General features: G+C 44.2%; 1 protein-coding gene across 5 annotated transcripts in view; it reads left to right on the top strand.

Moving 5' to 3' along the window:
• The first annotated feature begins 6565 nt into the window (after nucleotides 1-6565).
• phactr1 (phosphatase and actin regulator 1) overlaps nucleotides 6566-18726 on the top strand; it is a 20490-nt gene continuing 8329 nt past the window's right edge. The window contains exons 1-9 of one of the 5 annotated variants that reach the window (XM_076988075.1): nucleotides 6570-6875; nucleotides 12378-12542; nucleotides 12689-12769; nucleotides 13048-13152; nucleotides 14232-14429; nucleotides 14565-14820; nucleotides 14902-15101; nucleotides 15309-15465; nucleotides 18648-18703. In XM_076988075.1, coding sequence (XP_076844190.1) covers nucleotides 6764-6875; nucleotides 12378-12542; nucleotides 12689-12769; nucleotides 13048-13152; nucleotides 14232-14429; nucleotides 14565-14820; nucleotides 14902-15101; nucleotides 15309-15465; nucleotides 18648-18703 — 1330 coding nt within the window. In that variant the 5' untranslated portion in view covers nucleotides 6570-6763. Of the gene's footprint in view, nucleotides 6876-10768; nucleotides 10945-11030; nucleotides 11389-12377; nucleotides 12543-12688; nucleotides 12770-13047; nucleotides 13153-14231; nucleotides 14821-14901; nucleotides 15102-15308; nucleotides 15466-18647; nucleotides 18704-18726 lie in introns of those variants that run through there. The other 4 variants (XM_076988073.1, XM_076988072.1, XM_076988074.1 and 1 more) reach the window with 4 other exon arrangements.

The raw sequence follows: 18726 nt of genomic DNA, 5'->3' as shown, positions 1-18726 counted from the left end.
AGACATCACGCAGAGCACAAAGCATGTAACGGCCAGAAATATGTGTACTGTCTCTTTAAGGGAGCGAGTTGAGCGTGCGTATGGAATATTGTTTTTTTAGCTTTCCGCCGTAGACCGAGTCAGACCACTGCTCTTTAATTTATTTCTGTAAGTAACGCATTAAATGAGCTTTGGACAACTCACCAGTTCATGTATGAACAGTGAAGTATTGCTGGAGCCCAGGTTTATTTTGGTCAACCAGCAAATAAACGGACTAAGTGGAATACCACCAGCGCGAGTATTAGGGTTGAACTAACTCCGAAAAGCAAGCAATACAAGCATATAATTAGAGTGAATAGATCTGTTTTTATGGATCGGTCACATTGTCCCCGATACCCGATCTAGAATTTTTTCAGATATTAATATCGGAATCGGTGCATCCCTAATATTGACACATGTGCACGTTTTACTTTCAAGCTCCGCGCCCCCCCTGCAATAGCTCCGCGCCCCACCTAGGGGGCGCGCCCCCCACTTTGGGAACCACTGCTTTATACTACCACATATCGTTTCAGGAGTAGGGATGTCCCGATCCAGCTTTTTGAACTTCCGATCCGATACCGATATTTATTTGCACTTCCAATCCGATACCGATATCGGCCGATACCGGCCTATCCGAGCATGTATTAAAGTTTAAAGTTATTTAGCCAACTTACTTTGTTGTCAAACTCATGTTGAAAAGCGTTTTACTCTTGATAACAAGTAGCCAGCTGAATTAGGTGTGTTTGAATAATACACAATGGTTGGTAAGGAGAAACTGACCTGTTTATTTAGCAATTAATAAACTCAAAATAGACAAAATATTAAATAACAAACAGAAATAGCATCAGTAAACCAAGGATTAAAAAGCCACAAGTGCAAATAATATTGTAAATTATATATAAAAAAAAACACACAACCTGAGTGGAAAATAGTCTATTATTAACATTAACATTAACATCCATCAGTGCTCTTGAACAAGTGTAAACCAAAGCTTAAAAAAAATCCGTGCACATATCGTAAACTAATTAAAAGCAGGGGCGATTTTAGGATCTGGTCTTTAGGGGTGCCCAGCCCCCAGTGTTCACAGAGGCAAAATACCAAAGTATTGCGCAGGTGCAGAGCAAGGTTTTTGCATAATATAATATTTAAAAAATGTGTTGAGCCAGGGGGTGCTGAGCAACTTCACGGTGGTGCTCTAGCACCACTAAAAATACCCTAGCCTCGCCCCTGATTAAAAGCAAAATGCCTTCTACTCCACACTTTGCTGCTCCATCCCCATCTATACACTCCCTTCAATTCAAACGTTTCTGCCAGTGTTAGTTGTGTAGGACCTTTCTTTTTGTCTTCGGTTTTCATTAGAAACTCGTCATGTTGTTTATGGTGGTATTTCGCTAAATGCTTGATTAGATTGGTGGTATTAAAAGTTCTTACAGCTTTACCACAACGCTTGACTTTACTGTGGCATATGTTGCACTCTACCTCTGCCGATCCAATACCGATACGCATTTTTTGCTAATATCGGCGGCCGATCCGATCCAAATATCGGATCGGGACAACCCTATTCAGGAGGACACTGCAAAGAATGTGACGCGCGCGAGGTGTGCGGAGTCGCGCGCTACGGTCACTCAAGAAAGTATAACTAGCTTTATAGGGAAGACACGGAAAGGCATCGCTAAAAAGGAGAGCTCTTATGTGATTTAGGAATGTGGATCTTGTGTTTTAAAATGTCTTTTATAGAATTATTTGTTCAATTAATTGGTTCAACGCAGACAGATTTCTTCATAACTTATAATTAGTAGGCTTGAAAGTTACCGGATCGAGGCAGACAGTTCCCGGAACGCACCCTTCAAAATGAAAGAGTTCCCGGATCCTGTTCCGGCAGGATCCGGCTCAAATTAAGCCCTGATTACACCCCTTCTCCATTACCAACATTACCAACATACCCCTTCTCCATCACCAACATTATCAGTAAACAGTAAACATTACCATTTTAATTGTGTACTTATAGTAGCAGAGTTGCCAACTCTCACGCATTGAGCGTGAGACACACGCATTTGACCGTCTTCACACGCTCTCACGCCACACATGCGATTTCTCAAGCCGAAAAAAATCTAGTTTATTTACCTCTGATCTACATCTATGATTCAATGAGTTACTAGTTCGCTCTGGCGCCAACCACCGGCGATCGATCTATCGTGATATAATACTTTATTTGTGTCCATTTTACATCCCCCCGTCAACATTTTACGTTCGCCACCCAATAAATAAAAATAATGAATAACATACGTGGAACGATACACAAAGTAAACGAGGTATGTGTAATTTAAGCGCAACGACGTGTCTCTTGAACACTTGTGAGTTATTATGCGTATTTTCAAGTACCACACAGTTATTCTCGAATGGAGAAGTAGTGGGTTGGCGCACGAGAGCGCATTAGAGGGTGGAGTTGGATGTGGGCGGGGTTGGATGTCCAACTCCGCCTTCCTGCAGGCTGCAGCGAGACATACTTGACGGTCGCTCGCGAAAGTATAAACCAGGCTTCAGTGAGCCCTCATGACTGTGGTCACCTCTGAACCCCTCCCTTTAGTTATGCTGCTATAGATTAGTCTGCCGGAGCCACATGCTAATCACTGGCACGTGAGCTACGTACATTTAAATCAACGGTGGTTTAAATTCATGTCCACTCAGTCTGTATTGTCTATCTTCTTGCATGGCTCTACCCAAGACGATTGGATACAGGCACCTGCAGGCACCTGGGGGATGGTCTGGCTTGCCGGTGGATGTGCTGATGCCGGGGTTGGATGTGCCGTTGCCACGAGGGATCGTGCTGATGCTGGCCCGCTTGAGGCCCACCGCCTGCACTGAGGGGACTGAGGCTGCTTGGCCGGGGAACAGGAGCCTGGACTGTTGTTGTAGAACTTTGAAACCACCCTGCGACCACGAACTTGTGTTAACGGGCCGCCCAATGGAGGATGGGTTCCCTTTTGAGTCTTTGTCCTCCCGAGGTCTCTTCCTAATCCCCACCATCATAGGGAGTTTTTCCTTGCCTCTGTCGACTTTCATTAGAGATCTGGACCCATACGATTTTAAAGCTGCTTTGTGACAACATGGGTTGTGAAAAGCGCTATATAAATAAATTTGACTTTGTAACACTCTGCTAAAGGATCTGCCCTTGTAGCTGGATACCTTCTAATGTCAGGGCGGAGAGTAATGTTCGGAGCTCGCATAACGAAGAACAAATTCAACCAACCAAGTTTAATCCCTCCCGTTGTTTCCCCACATATACATTTATATACACATATCAAGCGAATAACACAATAATTCAAACAAAACCACCAAGATTCAGCGGTCTTAGTCCTCTGTGTGTCCGTTCGACAGGTGTGTGTGTGTGTGTGTGTGTGTGTGTGTGAGTGCGTGAGTAAGTCCGTTCAACAGCGGCCTTGGTTAAAACACCGCGAGACACAGTTCAATGATTCCAACAAGCACTTGGGAGGGAGAGAGAAAGCGCGGAATTGGATGGGAGGCACGGCGGCCTCACTTGAAATCCGTCAGCTCACCCACGGCAAGGAAGATAAAACTCCAGGGAAATAGTCCGATCGGAGCAACGAGCCGGTTATCCCGCGCCGGATCACCCTCTGAACAAACAGTCCGACCAAACGGCGTGCACGCCAGGCAACTCCAATGATTAGTTCCCTAGAACGAATCCCACACGTTCAAACCATGCCGTCCACCTCCATATCTCCTCTCTTCCTTCCTTCCTTATTTGTGTCCGTTCCTCACTTCCGATTCGGCGATTTACCCGTGACCTCGTGAATGAGGTGATGAGGGCTTAATGGACGTGGAAGGGATAAAGCGATGCGATACCTTAATTTTCGTATCGACTAAAACATCACTCCAACCCACAAAACCAAAAACAAAATAAAACCATTAACAGGAGTCGACCTATTGTGTACTTGTCACAACTTTGACTTTATAGTTATTTATTTAGATACATATACACTGCAAATCATTCCTCTGTACAAAGTTTTACATTTTACTAAAAATCTACCAAAAATCATGTCTTGTTGGTGCCATGGTTTAATTAATTATATTAACAGATTATCATGCAATAAAACTGTAGATAGACAACAGAACTGTAACATAGACTGACAATCTGTCTTTCATGTTCGTAAAGGTTCACTTGGAATGTTACAAATAAGGTCCAATAAAAATTTAACAACTGCTCTCCACATCACTTGTTAAAACTCCCAAATAAGATTTTTTATAGTTTTTTTCTATGTTTGTTTCTAAGTTCTGATCCTGTTGGGCAACAAAAAAACAAACAAAAAAAATAAACACAATATTTTGAAAGTTCAAAGCATTTTTATTTCTTACAAATAGGTAGGTAGGTATATATTTTACTAATCCCGAAGGAAATTTAGTGATATGAATGTAATATGAAACTCATATTACAATCACTGATTGAAATCTGCAAATCCATGCCAGTAAAAGACACAGTCCCTGACATAAGTTCTGAACACATACACACGCCTGCCCTGAACACACACACACACACGCCTTCAGGGTTGATCACATGTTTGCTTCTGATTCTGTTGTTTGGTTCTGAGATAAATCATTTGATTCTGTATTAATGTTCTAAAATGTATTAATGCTAAAGAGTTCAGAGCACCAAATTAAACTTGCACAAATATAAATGTGTCATATATTTTTTTAATGTGTCATATTTGTGTCAATTGTGATTTTTTACACCGCAATCGAAATTTGTCCTCCACTTTTAACCCATCTGTGCAGGTTGAACACACACACACTAGTGATTACTAGGGGGCTGTGGATCACACGTGCCCAGAGTGGTGGGCTGCCCTAGCCTGGCGCCCGGGGAGCAGTTGGGGTTAGGTGCCTTGCTCAAGGGCACCTCAGTCATGGCCTCAGGTCTGGGAATCGAACCCACGACCCTCCAGTCACAAGACCAGTTCCCTAACCACTAGGCCACGACTGCCCTAGTACACCAAAAACATGTGATGAGATCAACTCTCCTGGGACCCCTTCACACACCCTCTCCCATGTGTGTTTCTCTCAGGACGTGTCCAGTGGTGACCACGGTGGTCAGCATGGCCCGGGCGGTGTGTAAGGGCGTAAGGGAGAGCTACACTGATCGCTGTGGTCCTCTGGGAGTGCAAATCTGCACCCGGTACAGATACCACAAAAAGCACTAACCCTAACCCCACACTAACCCCAACCCCACACTAACCCTAACCCCACACTAACCCTAACCCCACACTAACCCTAACCCCACACATAACGTATTTGTGCTCTTGGTCCTTGTCCTGAAGCAGAGTCACTGTTTATGTACATTCATTAATGAGTCCTTTAATCATTATTTACATAAAGAGTAAATAACCACAGATCAGAGGTGTGTGTGTGTGTGTGTGTGTGTGTGTGTGTGCCTGTGTGTGTGTGTGTGTGTGTGTGTGTGTGTGTGTGTGTGTGTACTCATGCATGTTTGTGTGCATTCTTGTACATACTGCCAAAAGTATTCGCTCACCTTCCTTGACTGACATATGAGCTTAAGTGACATCCCATTCCTAATACATAGGGTTCAATATGACATTTTGCAGCTAGAACAGCTTAAACTCTTCTGGGAAGGCTGTCCACAAGGTTTAGGAGTGTGTTTATGGGGATTTATGACCATTCTTCCAGAAGCACATTTGTGAGGTCACATACTGATGTTGGACAAGACGGCCTGGCTCTCAGTCTCTGCTCTAATTCATACCAAAGTTGTTTTGTCAGGTTGAGGTCAGGACTCTGTACAGGCCAGTCAGGATCATCCACACCAGACTCTGCCATCCATGTCTTTATGGACCTTGTTTTGTACACTGGTGCACATGTTGGAAGAGGAAGGGGCCAGCTCCAAACTGTTCCTACAAAGTTGGGAGCACAGAATTGTCCAAAATGTCTTGGTATGTATTCAGAGATCCTTTCACTGGAACTAAGAGGCCAAGTCCAGCTCCTGAAAAACAACCCCACACCATAATCCCCCCTCCACCAAACTTTACACTTGGCACAGTGCAGTCAGACAACCGTTCTCCTGGCAACCGCCAAACTCAGACTTGTCCATCAGATTACCAGATGGAGAAGCGTGATTCATCACTCCAGAAAACGTGCCTCCACTGCTCTAGAGTCCAGTGGCTGTGTGCTTTACACCACTGCATCCAACACTTTGCATTGCACATGGTGATGTATGGCTTGGATGCAGCTGCTCGATCATGTAAACTATGATATGGAAACACCATAGCTCTAAAGTCCGACTGTCAGCTGTGCAGCGTAAACACGTTTGTATAACTATATACACCTGAGAGAATTTTAGTCACCACATTCTAGAAAAAATGTAAGCTAAAAGTCTTTTCCAGGGCTAACATAAAATTAGTAATCAAATCAAATCTAGTATTTTAGAGATTGTAGAGTTCCTGTGTTTTCTGTGAGTGCGAGCCCAGTTCAAAACTATGAAGCTGCAGCAGGAGAAATCTCGTGCATTGTTCAATACACGTTGCTGGAAAGGGCGGGATTCGTTTCCGTCCGGAGTCTTTAATCGCTCGTGCCGTATCGGTTGGGAGGGGGTCGCTTCTCTCCGTTTCCATATTCGTTTCTCACGCGCCCACCTCTCGCGGTCTTTACTTTTCTCGTGCCTAAGTAGCAGCGGCACAGTTACAGTCGCGCGCCACGGAGGACTTCTTGGACCGAGCCTTCAATGGCGGCGGCGCCTGAAGACGATGTGGACCGACGGCCCATCAGACGAGCTCGGTCTAAGAGCGACACCCCCTACCTCACCGAGGCGAGGCTCTCATACACGCTACAGACAGGTAAGATGTGCAGCGGACACGTGTGTGTGTGTGTGTGTGTGTGTGTGTGTGTGTGTGTGTGTGTGTGTGTGTGTGTGTGTGTGTGTGACAGAGAGGCCATGTAACCTCTAGAACCGAAAGGTGCTTCTCCAATATTGTATTGTCACTGCGCTGTTCCTGTAATATTTAAGCTGTCATTAAAGAATTGTGTGTGAAATGACGAGCACGGTGAGTGTGTGCAGAGTGGCGTCGCTGACTCAGTGTGCTGCGTGCACACAGTGGGGCGCATTCGCCCCACAAACGGTGACTCACGGGTTTCAGGGTGAACATTTGGAAGGCGGCGAGGATTCAGCACGCGACACACGCGCTCACACCCTGCCGTTGCCGCACGAGGAGAGCTCGCGGACGTGAACGGCGGAGGCAGCACACACTTACAACGGATATTCATATGGGACAATTACCCCCCAAATCCCAGCTAGCTCAAAGGCACGAAATAGCGGAATTTGAAAGAATGTAAACGTGTTGTGTTTCGCATAGAGCGGCTCGTCTCCACGTTAACGCTTAGATGCCTTTTTCCACTGATTGTAGTCCATTATAGTGCATGTTCTACATGGCGGAATAAATAGTGTATCCTTAACGCGCATGTCCGATAAACTATCATACCCAGGCACGTGCGTTCACTCGCTTGTTTGCGGCAAACGATCAAATAATTGAACACCTCCAGGTACCCCAGGCGCGCGTGTACTGAGGGTTGCCAAGGCGATTTGGCGCCTGCACCTTGAGGGGAGATGCCGGGGCCGCGTGGAGCTGTCCGTTACACCGAGGTGCTGAAACTGTCTACACGTGCTTGGACTGCGCGTACGACGTACTAACATTTGGGTTCAATATTGTAACAACTGAAACATGCCGATATCGGACTATACTATAGCATGTGTTTGTTAAAGTGTTTGTTAGAGTATTTGTTATAGTAATGGTAACAACTCTGCAGAGCTTCATATGTGCGTTTTGGAACCGAACTCTATGTTAATTAATACAGTAACAGTATTAAATGAATCAGAATGTAGCCACAAAAGAACTGATTGGTTGATAGTAGTGATGTCACAGCTAACACATGATGGCAGCACATATGTCAAATGTTATATCATCATTGGCTTTCGTACAGCCAATCACAGTGTTATATCAACAAGGAATGATAATTTCTCATCATGCTGTTGTTCCCAATACACACAAGCACCCTGCAGGCTGTTATTTTCAGACAATGTAACTTGTTTCCATTGGTTTGGGAAATCTAACCTATATCTCTGCCACAGAGAGAAAACGCTTGTCAGCTCCTCTTTAGGTCATAGTGTTTTGTTTTAATAAAATCTAGATAGTTAAATACCCTCTGAGTAAATGTGTGTATGTGTGTGTGTGCACGCGCACTTGTCTCTGTGTGTGTTTGTGTGTTCCGACAGAGTTATAAAGCTGAATTATTATGGGGGCATCCATGATAGCATGGGGTTGCTGAGAGTGCATCAGGCAAGCAATGGCTAGTTATAGTTCTGGTATTAAGTGAAGAGTTTGGCCTCTGCTGTGTGTGTGTGTGTGTGTGTGTGTGTGTGTGTGTGTGTGTGTGTGTGTGTGTGAGACACTCTCATGCAGGAAATGTTACTCACACAGACATAGCCTGCAGGAACCCCCCATTCCTACTGAGCCCTGAGTCTGTGTACTCAAGGCAGAGAGAGGATGGGGCAGAGAGCTGTCAGCTAGTTCTGGATAGTGTGTGTGTGTGTGTGTGTGTGTGTGTGTGTGTGTGTGTGTGTGTGTGTGTGTGTGTGTGATATAAAAATGTCAATTAATCAAACTACATACTTGTCTTCAAATGTATCAGGTGTCTTGAGTATTAGGGTCACATAATCACTGAGTTACATACACATTGTGGTTTTTATCATGGCATCATAAATAAATTTATGATTTTGTTCTTGTATTTTTATGAGAAACCCATGAATAAGAAATTACTTATATTTAAGTACTTATATTTCCTGTAACAAATAACTAAGAGTTTAATAAAAAAAATGTTTGTTCTCCTTTTTCAGCATAGTTACTTTTAAGGAACAAATTTTAAAGTATGTTCCTTAACAAAAACCTTCAAAGTGTATTTTAATGAAGCCTGTATTAGTCAGCATTGTAAGGACTGGAGACGCTGGAATAGGGTTTATTCTGACCTTTTGAGATTGACATTGCAGGTTGCAAAATAATGTCTGGCAAAGAAAGCACTCTGACATGACCTTCAGCTAAAAAGGATGTGTCCCTTTCACCACTTTGCTTTCCTGTGATAGAATTCAGAATTCCAACACTGTCCTAAACATCATTAAACATAAAACATAATTAGACTCCTACTTGATGATGGTTACTTAGGTGTTTGTTTTGCCTTAAGACATTATTAATACATAATTAAGTGGAAAATTGGCAACTGCTATCAATTCTTTGCAGTGATATTAAACAGAAACAGAGAGAGAGGAATAGAGAGAGAGAGAGAGAGAGAGAGAGAGAGGAAAACTAGAGGACCTTTTCAGAGTCTGGAAGCATGTGCTTTGATGTTGATGTATTGCCAGGATTTTCAGTGCCAGTGAAGGATATTGTATAAACCATCTTACAAGTGACATTACTATAAACTTCACTGTTGCACATTTGGTGGTGTATTTAAAGGTGATTGAAACCAACAGTATCCTGCTGTAGAATGACTTCATTACATTTCCAGATGATTGTAAGACTAACCGCTGGAGTCTGGACGCGTCTCACTGTCTACAGATTCATGTCGGTGAGCTACAGCCATAATAAATGCTGACAGGTTCCAGAGTTGTGTAGGCAACATTCATTTCTAAATCTGTGCTGCAGGCAGTAGTTGTAAATGTGACATAAAGCAATGCCATCTCCAATTGGACATTTTATTGGAAAATTTATGTTTGAGCTATAACACGTGAGATTATAACAAATCCATGATAGTATATAAAGTCACGTGTTATACATGCATACTCGTGTCTCAGTGAGCAGGAAGTGCGTCTCTGCACGGCCTGCTCACAGACACTGGGCGTTTTGACATTATTACCAACCGCTAGTGCTGTTGGTGTGGGTCCCTGGAGAGGATCATAAACATCATACAACAATAACACTGTAACGTTTCTCGCGCTGCGTAGCGAGGAGACGGACACAATCGCTGAGAGGAGCGAGATTTATTAAAGGGAATACCATACTCATCGTCAGATAGCCAGGCAGGGTCGATAGCAGGAGGGCAGTCCGAGAAACACGCAAAGACAGGCATACCAAGACAGGGAGCACGGGAAACAGGATAAACACAAAAACGGTCGGGTACAGAGAACAGCAATTGGACAGGCACGATCACAAATCAATTCAAACAAAATACCAGACAAAGGACAAGGGAGACTCAGGGGCTTAAATACAAGGAATCTAACGAGGGGCAGGTGACGGTAATAACACGGGGCGTGGTAATAAACAAGGAATCACAAAGACAAACGAGCGGGGCGAGAGAAACAGGCACGGAAACACAGACACAAGGGAACCCAGAGTGACAGCTACGAGAGGGGGCGTTGCCCTACGTGACAAACACACTAAAACTAGCACGAGGAAGTCAGTATTTTGAATCATGTTTATTAATAATAATTCGGGTCTCGGTTATGCTGGAGTCAGAAACATGATTGTGAGCCGTTCTGTTAATAGATGAACCCTGTAGTGCAAACGGAGCCTTTCTAGTCCGTCCAAAACACACAGACGTAAGCTTGTGCTTTCCTCAAAACCTGGAAGTGGATTCTGGAAGCTGCGAGGTTTGGTTGTATTGAGCCACACGGCGAGTGCGCGTGCAGCCCCGCTCCGCGCGCGCCGCTCCGTACCGGAACAGTTACGTCACATCGACGGTCTTAAGTGATGCTACTACAGCGCGTCCGACAGCTTATTCCAAACAGACCCTAGAAGATAACACGGAGCTCATGTATGGTGTAAATAACGGGCAAGGCCACTGGCACTGCCATGGATTTAAAAGCCAGAATTAAGAAAAATAAAACAAGAAAGGCCAAAACGTAGCTGAGGTTGGCGGGTACGTGAGTGTATGTTTGTGTCCTATATATTCATACCCAGGTGGGCCATTTTCGCCCCTGACGTCAGGAGCTGTTTAAGGGCTGCGGGTGGCGTCCGGTCACCGGGATGCTCGTGAAGGCTCGAGCGCACGTTGCTCTGCTTGTTCTCCGCTGCAGCGCCGCTTTTAACGAATAGACGAATTTGCTGCGCTGAGCTGCGACAGGCGCATCCATGGCGGGTCCCGCATACACCGCCACGCACGCGACTCGGTTGGCATCTCGCGCTACAGAGGAGACGTCTTCTGCACGCGCGTGCGCTGAGAAAGCGCGCAAACGGAGAGCGCTCGGTCTGGGCAAAGAGCGGCAGCCCGTGGGCGCGCAGAGCAGGAACTCGCCTTTCATGATCTCGGGACATATCAAACACATCTGCAGCAACTGTAGCGGTGGACACGCGCCGCGCGACGGTGAGTGTGCACGAGCCCCCGGTACGCAGCGCGCGCGGGACGTGCTCGTCCTATATGAGTCAGGGGAGGTTGATGAGCGCGCGGAGTGGAGAATGTTCCAAATATAATAGGGAGCTGTGCCAAGTCTTGGGCTTTGTGGTGAAACTTCATTTGAAAACGTAGTTTCGGTCCTAATGCCCGTTTTGTCCGTTTGAACAACTGACAGGAGTTATTATGTAAATTCCCAATAAGAAATCTCATCGTCTTCAGTGGGATAAATTTGTGGGGCATGGCGAATATTTTTTCTAATTGGGACTAATGCACGTGACCTCGGAATCTCTCCCCAATATCTTAATTACTACACTTAACAACAACAACAACAACAACAACGCATCCGTCCAAGAATATGTTTAAATTATGCGCAAGTTTTACAGTTGAGCACTGTTGTATACAAAGTCCAGTATTTCACATTCTCTAACACACCTGATTCAGCAATTCAGCTAATTACTGAGGTCCATGTCCAAGAATCACTTAAAGTGTGTTCAAGGATGGAAGTGGGTAAAGTGTAAAGTGTAAAGTGAGGTTGGTAATAGCCTGTGTGACATGTACATGGAGTATGTCCAACAGGCATCTGGTTATATATTTTCAATGGGAACGTCGGATAATTTTTCATAGGACGTGTTTGTGGGGATTTAGGTTCGTGAATTCATCACTGGAATGTACAGGAGCCTGTGAGCCACACACTGTTACTAGTATTATTAATACTATTACATCATATATTAGTATTATTTATACTATTACCTCATATATTAACAGCTGGTAAAAGTAACTTAGTAACTTTTTATGTTAATTGTACACTTTATACATGTAGATACATTATGCAAGTTATGGTGAAGAATGTAACAAAGATCATCTGGTGGAAGTCTAGGATTAGGGCTTGGATTAGGATTAGGGTGATGTTAATGACTTAACTTGCTATTAAGCCATTTTATGGACTGGTTCCTTTACAGTGGAGGAGTCAGAACGTCTGGCTGCAATGCGGTCAGATTCACTGGTGCCAGGAACCCACACTCCACCCATTCGGAGGCGGAGCAAGCTAGCCAGCTTCGGGAGGCTCTTCAAGCCCTGGAAATGGAGGAAAAAGAAGAGTGACAAATTTAAACAGACATCTGCAGGTACACACACACACACACACACACACACACACACACACACACACATGCATGCACATCCATAAATGTGCCACAAATAGCACCTGAGAGTCCCTACACCCTGTTGGTATCTGCTAATGTGTGACAGATGGTCGTTGTCATTTCTTTAGTCCTGGAGAGAAAGATGTCGACTCGGCAGAGCAGAGAAGACCTGATTAGGAGAGGCGTTCTGAAGGAGCTTAATGAGAAAGGTAAACACACAAACACAAATCCAGAAACACAATGTGTTCTGCCCCTTCTGGTCATCCAGTAGTGATGGGTGGTACAGGGTAGTGGGTGACCTCTCTCCTGCCCCTGGGAGCGATGGCAGACCAGTCCCTCGTTCTCTATGGTACCAACAAAACTCCCCCTAACATGAAATTGCAAGACGCTCTGGAGACGAGAGTCTGCCTAAAGCGTTAAATGAGATTTTCCTGAGATCATGTTTGTAATCAGTTGTTTTCTCTGTATTCCTCCTGTGTCTCTACAGAGGAGATGGTAGTAGAAACTGGGTGTTTGCGTGTGTCTGAGCTGGACAGAATAACGGTCATTAGTGCTGTATCCGAGACCCAGGAGAACAGTGGAACCGGAACAGGTAGTTAAAGCAAAAACCACCATAAGCTCTTCTACAGCCCTAAAACCTGATTAGATGAGGGACTAACTAGGTGTTACGTTTGACATGGGCAGGCGAGACACAAATGCAGGAAATATTGGTTTATTATAATAATATAAACAGAAGCAAACAGGAAAACACACACAGCAGAACACGCTAACCAACTTTGAAAGACACATTCGGCTACTACAGAATAACGGAAGGAACATAATGAATCTTATGAAATCATAAAACAAGACAGAAGAGCGGTCAGGACGCGAGTGTGGACGGCTCAAAGATTTATTAATAAAACTGACACACAGATCTGACACCAAGAACAATCAAACAATATCAACCGTAGGAACCAAATAACACTAACAGAAAACACCAACATGTTGAACTGGGGAGACATAAAGCTAAAGAGAAACAAAGACATGAATAAGCAAACAACTAGAGAGACCAAAATCACATCAAGTACTTACAATAACCAACAATACAAGAGACTAAACACATGACTTAAATACATTTGACTAAACAAAGAGCCCAACAAGACACACCAGAATGTAATGATGAGGGCCGGAGAACAAGGAAGGGGTGTGAAGACCGACACAACTTTATTTCAAAATAAAAGGCACACAAACACATGGAGAACAAAACAAAGATATGACTGACAGGAGGGGGGCGGGACCATGTGTACCAGGCATAGAATCAGTCAATCAATCAAATTTTATTTATATAGCGCTTTTTACAACAGTTGTTGTCACAAAGCAGCTTTACAAGTGCCGAGTCCTAGCCCCCAGTGAACAAGCCAAGGGCGACTCCCTAAAGAGTTGAATGACCGACCACGGAAGTAAAAACTACAGGGACTAAATACACTGAACCAATGGGTAACTAATACGACACAGGTGGGATAAACACACAGAACTGAATGGGAGTGACAGCTTGTAGAGGGGGCGGAGCTACACTGGACACTGGGTTACTGTGTTATCGTTACCAGACCCTCTTTATTACTGTGTTTCTATTACCATATTATTATGGTATACCTCACAATATTCCATTTTTCTTCCTTTCTGTCTTTACAGCTCCAGAATCTCCGTTTTCAGGGGAAATGGGAGTGTGTGTAACAGGCCACACCCCCAAGCCCTCTCCAGCCACGCCCCCAGTGAGACCTGCACCTGTGCCGAGCGATGTAGACGCGCACCACACCAAACCCGCCGTGCCAAAGCAGCCGCCCGCCTTACCTCCCAAGCCCTACAGCAGAATCCCCAACCACTTAGCAGGTCCACACAGACTGGTTCAGACTGGTTCTAGCGCTCTCTCACACTCATTTGACCTTATTTACACTCAGTCTGTCAGTCTCTCTGTTTCCGTCGTCTTCTGTTTCAGTCTGTTTCTCTCTCTCTTTCCTCCTGTAGACACAATCGGAAAATTCTCTCCACCTCTCCCTCCAAAGAAAGTCATGATCTGTGAGCCAGCACCCTCACTTCAGCTCAAGGGCCCGCCCCTAAACACACACGGACACCCCCACACGCTCACACACACGCTCACACACTCCCTGCCTCACACACACCCGCTGCAGTACGCCACACTGCCCCTCTCTCTACACCCACCCAGCAGAATCATCCAGGAGCTCAACAAAACACTAGCGCTCACCATGCAGAGACTGGAGAGGTGAGAGGAGTCTGAGTGTGTGTGTGTGTGTGTGTGTGTGTGTGTATATACACACACACACACACACACGTATCTGTGCAGTTCGGTGTTGCAGGTTGTGCCCTCTGTGCTGATCGAGGACGAGAAGGAGAATCGTGACACAGCACACCAAGCTCCGCCCACCATGCTCGGCCTCGCCACACACACACCTGGTGTCATCACACCCAGCGCACACATGTACAGTTCACACACGCACGATGAAGAGGATGACGAGGAAGATGACGACGACTCTTTATTTACAAGTGTGTGTCTTCATGTTTGCACACCACATACAGATAAAGACGTTTTTGTGCATTTAGCGTCCCTAAGGAGCCACTCACACTCATGTAAGCGCTGTCAGTGGGTTGCTTATCCCCCTGTTTATGTGTGTGCGTGTGTCTGCGCGTGTGTCTGCGATTGTGTGTGTGCGTGTGTGTGTGTGTGAATATATGTATATGTGTGTATATCAGGCACACTGGCTATGAGGATCCTGAGGAAAGACTCACTGGCAATAAAATTGAGCAACCGGCCGTCTAAGAGTGAACTGGAGGAGAAGAACATTCTGCCCATGATGACTGAACAACAGAGACACGAGTCCAGACAGCAGATCGGCACCACGCTGACACGGTACTGCTCACTCACACACACACACACACACAGCCCCGTCGACAGGGGGGGACAACCGGGTCTGTTGTCCCGGGCCCCAGGGCCAGGGGGGCCCATCAAAGAGCCCAGCAATTTATTTTTTATTTAAAGTCTATAATTTTTAAATAATCTTGAAATCTTTCATTAATATAAAATTCTGTACTCAAAATAAACTCAATGGCTAAAATATATGTTTTTTAACCTATCTGCATATTTTCCATTAAGTGCATACACCCCCGCATCCCACTGGAAAATGGTTTGATCCAGCACCGACCGTAACTGGCTGGTACCCGCACAACAGCGGGAAATACAGTGGCGGATAGTTAAAGTAAATACAGAAATCTGGAGCGCAGAAAAGAAAGGAAAACATTTACCTGACGAATTTTAATGTTGCATTGTGTTCCAGGTTTGAAAAGTGCTGGAATTTAGGCTAAAGTACTTGAAAATGCTTGAAAGTAACTACTTTGTTTCACAACAAATAGCTGTCTGACTGAACAGTTCTCGTGAAGACGTTAAGATTGGGCGTTTTGAAAATAAACAACCATTAAATAATGTGATAAAAAGCGAATTATTTCGAGTAAATGTATAAATATTTAACTCAATTAAGTTTAACGTGTTGGAAAATATTGAAATTGACCTTTAAAGTGAAGTACAAGTGCTTTAATTCCACATTATAAAGGTGTATGAACCCTGCAAACATGACTTTGTTCATTGCGCTGAAGCGCGTCGCGCGCGAAGTTACAAAAGTCAAGAGGTGCACGACCTCGCATGGACAGCGCGCGAGGCCCTCGCACACGGTCAGTGCCACTGCGATTACGTCATTTTCGCGCGAACCCTCGCACCGCTCGCGACGCGTCAAGTATATAACCAGTCAGCTGTCAGAAACAGCTTTGATGTGTGGCTATATTGTCAAATGATGAAATTCAAATGACGTGCGCCGGGGGCGGGGGGGGGGGGGGGGCACATTAGACTTTCTTGTCCCGGGCCCTAGCAAGACTGTCAACGGGCCTGCACACACACACACACACACACACACACACACACACACTGATGCTGTACTGCTCACACACACACACACACACACAGACGCGGTACTGCTCACACACACACACACACACACACACACACACACAGACGCGGTACTGCTCACACACACACACACACACACAGACGCGGGACTGCTCACACACACACACACACACACACACACACACTGACGCGGTACTGCTCACACACACACACACACACACACACACACACACACTGACGCGGTACTGCTCACACACACACACACACACACACACACACACACCACGCTGAACCAGTACTGCTCTCTCACACACATGCACACACCACACTGACACGGTACTGTTCATACACACACACACACACACACACACACACACACACACAAACACACACACACACACACCACACTGACAAGGTACTGTTCATACACACACACCACGCTGACACGATATTCAGGGTTCCCACACCTTGGTTAACATAAAATTCAAGGACCTTTCAATGACTTTCCAGGACCAACTTCCTCAAATTCAAGGACAGCACCTGCCAGCATTCACCTACTTTTACCCCTGAATATGTTATCAAAAAACGATGTTAATACAACGCAAATTCAAAAGACTGAATGTCATTTCAAGCCATGCATCCTGAAATTTTCTGTGCATGACATTAAGCGTTGATTCAATGAAAACGTAATTCACACTCAACATGGCAATTTAGCAGTGTACCTGTGAGAAGGTGACATTCACGTAAAGCGGCTACACATACGTTAACTACATACAGGAAACACTTGCTTTCGGTGCTGAACAAACAAACAAATTTCTCTACAGGAGAATGACCAAACTTTTGAAAAGTAAAAGTCAGCATAGGCCCTGTAGAATCAATATAATTTAAAATGAACTTGTGCTGGCAAAATAATGATACATTGACAAATAATAATAACAATAATATGCATATGCATATACACATACAGTACATACATAAAACAGATGAGCAAAGCCATATAATGAGATTAGAACAAAATTTTTCTAGAGAAATCTGGTACGAGACGATTGTAGCATTTTCCAAGTTTTTTAATTTACTTAATGAAGAGTAATGTGAATTTAATTCATTCATAAAGAGAAAATAATCCTTTTAACCAATCCAGTTGAATGTGGTATTTTGCTAAAAGTACGACTACATTTATGGCATCAGAGAAATCCGAACTTAAGTTTTCTGCATAAAGTAAAATTGTGATGCGGAAACAGAGGCAGCTGAAAGCGAGAGTTGCACTGAATGGTCTTTATTCTCCATTCTTGAAACAACAAAAACAATTAAAACAGATTAATCCAGTTTCTAGCGTGCATGAAAAACTTTGTGAATATTGACATGAAAAAACTAATGCTCCTGGGATTCATCTTCTGACTTACAAAAGGTCCATGAATCCACATCAAGTTTAAATCTTCTTTCAAGAAACTTGGCTACAGGATATATCTTATTTATTATTTTGAAATTAGTCTCTTTTACTTTAGAAGATATGAGCCATTTGACAAGCCATTGTGGTTTTATAATTTGTATTGATGTTTCTTCAAAGAATCTCTATTATATATGTTGTCTCATACCATCAGTGATAATCTTGTTATTACACTTGAAGTCAACTAAGTTACATTCACTTTTAACATGGGCATCGAAACAATCAACTCTGAATATAAAATGGCATTTTTGATTAATTGAATCATTGCTAAAGGAATCACTTTGCAGACTTTCTTAAAATCTTTATAACAACTATCACATCAGATCATATTTTTCAACAAAAGTATGAGAAATGTAAAACATTGACAATCTTTTTCATAGCAATCTTTTGTAAATATTGACTTCCTACCAACTGTGCCCTATTATTCTGTGACCGCGGTCTTCATCCATGTGAAATTTAAAACCTCCTAAAATATTCAAGGACCGTCAAGGACGGCTGTCTTTTATGCCTGTTTTCAAAAACTTTCCAGAACTTATTTTTTCAGATTTACAAACTTTCAAGGATTTCAAGGACCCGTGGGAACCCTGGGTATTCCGTACACACACACCCGGGCACAAACATGCGACCTACCACCTGAGAGTTTGTCCAGAATGTTTGTAGTGTATGTGACCCAATTTTCTGTTTGCAGGAGACTCAGTCAGAGACCAACGGCAGAGGAGCTGGAACAACGGAACATACTGAAACGTACACACACACACACACATACA

This window comes from Brachyhypopomus gauderio, unplaced genomic scaffold (genome assembly GCF_052324685.1).
Source record: "Brachyhypopomus gauderio isolate BG-103 unplaced genomic scaffold, BGAUD_0.2 sc60, whole genome shotgun sequence".
NCBI classification, from domain to species: Eukaryota; Metazoa; Chordata; class Actinopteri; order Gymnotiformes; family Hypopomidae; genus Brachyhypopomus; species Brachyhypopomus gauderio.
Note: the sequence above shows the minus strand (reverse complement) of the source record. Positions and strands in the feature narration are given on the sequence as shown.